General features: G+C 36.5%; 1 protein-coding gene across 2 annotated transcripts in view; it reads left to right on the forward strand.

Annotated features, from left to right (window-relative positions):
* The window catches only part of LOC108776522 (uncharacterized), a 4,471-nt gene extending 3,232 nt beyond the window's left edge, over nt 1–1,239 (forward strand). The window contains exon 2 of one of the 2 annotated variants that reach the window (XM_018543169.1): nt 736–1,239. In XM_018543169.1, the coding sequence (XP_018398671.1) occupies nt 736–971 (236 nt within the window). In that variant the 3' untranslated portion in view covers nt 972–1,239. The remainder of the gene's footprint in view (nt 1–735) is intronic. The other variant, XM_018543170.1, reaches the window with a different exon arrangement.
* The last annotated feature ends 661 nt before the right edge of the window (nt 1,240–1,900 follow it).

Raw genomic sequence — 1,900 nt, forward strand, 5'->3', positions numbered from 1 at the left:
CCCCCCCCCCTCACGAGAGGTAAGCGCGCACCCTTGTGCAACCGATTCTGCTTTTCTCTTCGCCCGTCTCGCAATTTTCCGTCCGTCGAATATACGCTGCTGCGCGGGGTGTTGGATGTGGATCGGCGGTGGAATACATCCACGTGAAAATAAAAAATGTATGCCAATACGCGCGAAGTGCGAAGCCGAAACCGTTGTCGATCAATCGTACCCGCGATACCCTCCTCGCAATCAATCGCGGAGACGATTCGGTGTAGCGCAGATTCGCGTTCCATCAAAATCTGTCTTTGTCGTTACATTAGAAACGCGAGTGATTTTAGAAGAAGTGGTACGTACTTCTTCGTACTAGTCGTTTTAAATTTAATACGTTAATTATCAGTTAAATTTCTTATCAAAATTTAGTTGATATATGAAGGCTCGTGTGCGCTTGAAGAACTTTTATCTTTGCGCGAACTGAAATAGGATAAGATATGTTTTACATTATATACTGATAAAATTATAAAACCTATTGACGAATCCTTCATTTTTGATAAGTCGTAAAAATAATATGGTTTTTACAAAGGACAATTATACCATAATCATTTTATGATCGACTACGAGAATATCATACCCAATAATTTAAGACGCAATTCGACGTGTGACAGATAATAATACATTTTCCTTCCTCTTCAATAAATTTTATCGCATTATTCTTCATGAGAAAAGTCATATATAAATGATACTAATTTTGGATAGCAGGTCAAATGTATGCCATATCCGGTGGAGCCCAGGCCGCTCTCTCGGCCGTCATCGAAAGCATGCTCGAGGAATGCCTGCTGGATGTCAAGAACATAACTACGGTGGCTGATAAAAGCTGCGTCACCCCCGAAGAAATGGAGAAGGCATTAAGGAAGCTCTGCCTACGTTTAAACGCGCAGCCAAGCACGCCGAGTAAACAGAAAGTTAACACGCAGCGCGAAGATTCAAACTGAAAGTTTAGCGAAATGTTCTCGAGGAGATGCCTTCACGGTGCCAAACAATTCGAAAGACAGAGCGAGAAAGAGAGAGAGAGAGAGAGAAAGTTCTTGTGCTATCGTCTATATTGCTAATAAATGTCGAATTGTGCGAAAGTGCGGATCGTTCGCGAGCGGTCTCTAAACTTTATTGTCACTCGTTCATAATATTCACGTAGCATTTATTCGTATCGCGATTCTGTGCTTGAGAAAATTAAGAAAATTATTTTACTTTGTGAAACGTGTAAAGAACAATAGAGTAACTTTAAATAATTGAATTTTTATTTAAATAAAAAGAATAAGAGTGTAGTAACTTAAAGAATATTGTAATTTCTCTTGAAAGGTTTAGCTGAAGTACCTAAAAATTTAGTTAGATATTATAGATCTCAAAATAATTTTGTATTCTTATTCTGTTCATTAGAAATTGTAATAAATTCAAAAATATTATTAGGCACAAAAAACCGCCTTGATCGAATATGGCGTTTTTCACTTACGTTTAATCTCGTCGGTTTATTTTTACTTAATTATCTTGAGTGTTCTACATAATTATTTTGATAATTAAAAAAAAATATTTTCAAATGTACAGCAAATTAAATTGTTAGATACTTTAACAAAATCGTTGTTTTCGCATAATAAAATGAAAACAATTATATTTTACGTAATTTTAACTATCTAAAACCATGTATATAATATATTTATTGAAGAAACTATCATGCTATCGAGAGGCTAATATCTCCCGTAACATGTGTCGCGATTGTTTAAAGTGTAACAAGCATGTATCCATCAATAACAATTATTTGTTCCGCCTTTGACTTTGATTGAAATTCCTCTCATTTAATGTGACGAATTGCGTTACGAGGGCTCTTCTGTGTTCATCACGTTGAGAGCGGCCATCGTGACAATGGTCA

The sequence above is a fragment of the Cyphomyrmex costatus genome, unplaced genomic scaffold, assembly GCF_001594065.2.
Source record: "Cyphomyrmex costatus isolate MS0001 unplaced genomic scaffold, Ccosl1.0 scaffold36, whole genome shotgun sequence".
NCBI lineage: Eukaryota > Metazoa > Arthropoda > Insecta > Hymenoptera > Formicidae > Cyphomyrmex > Cyphomyrmex costatus.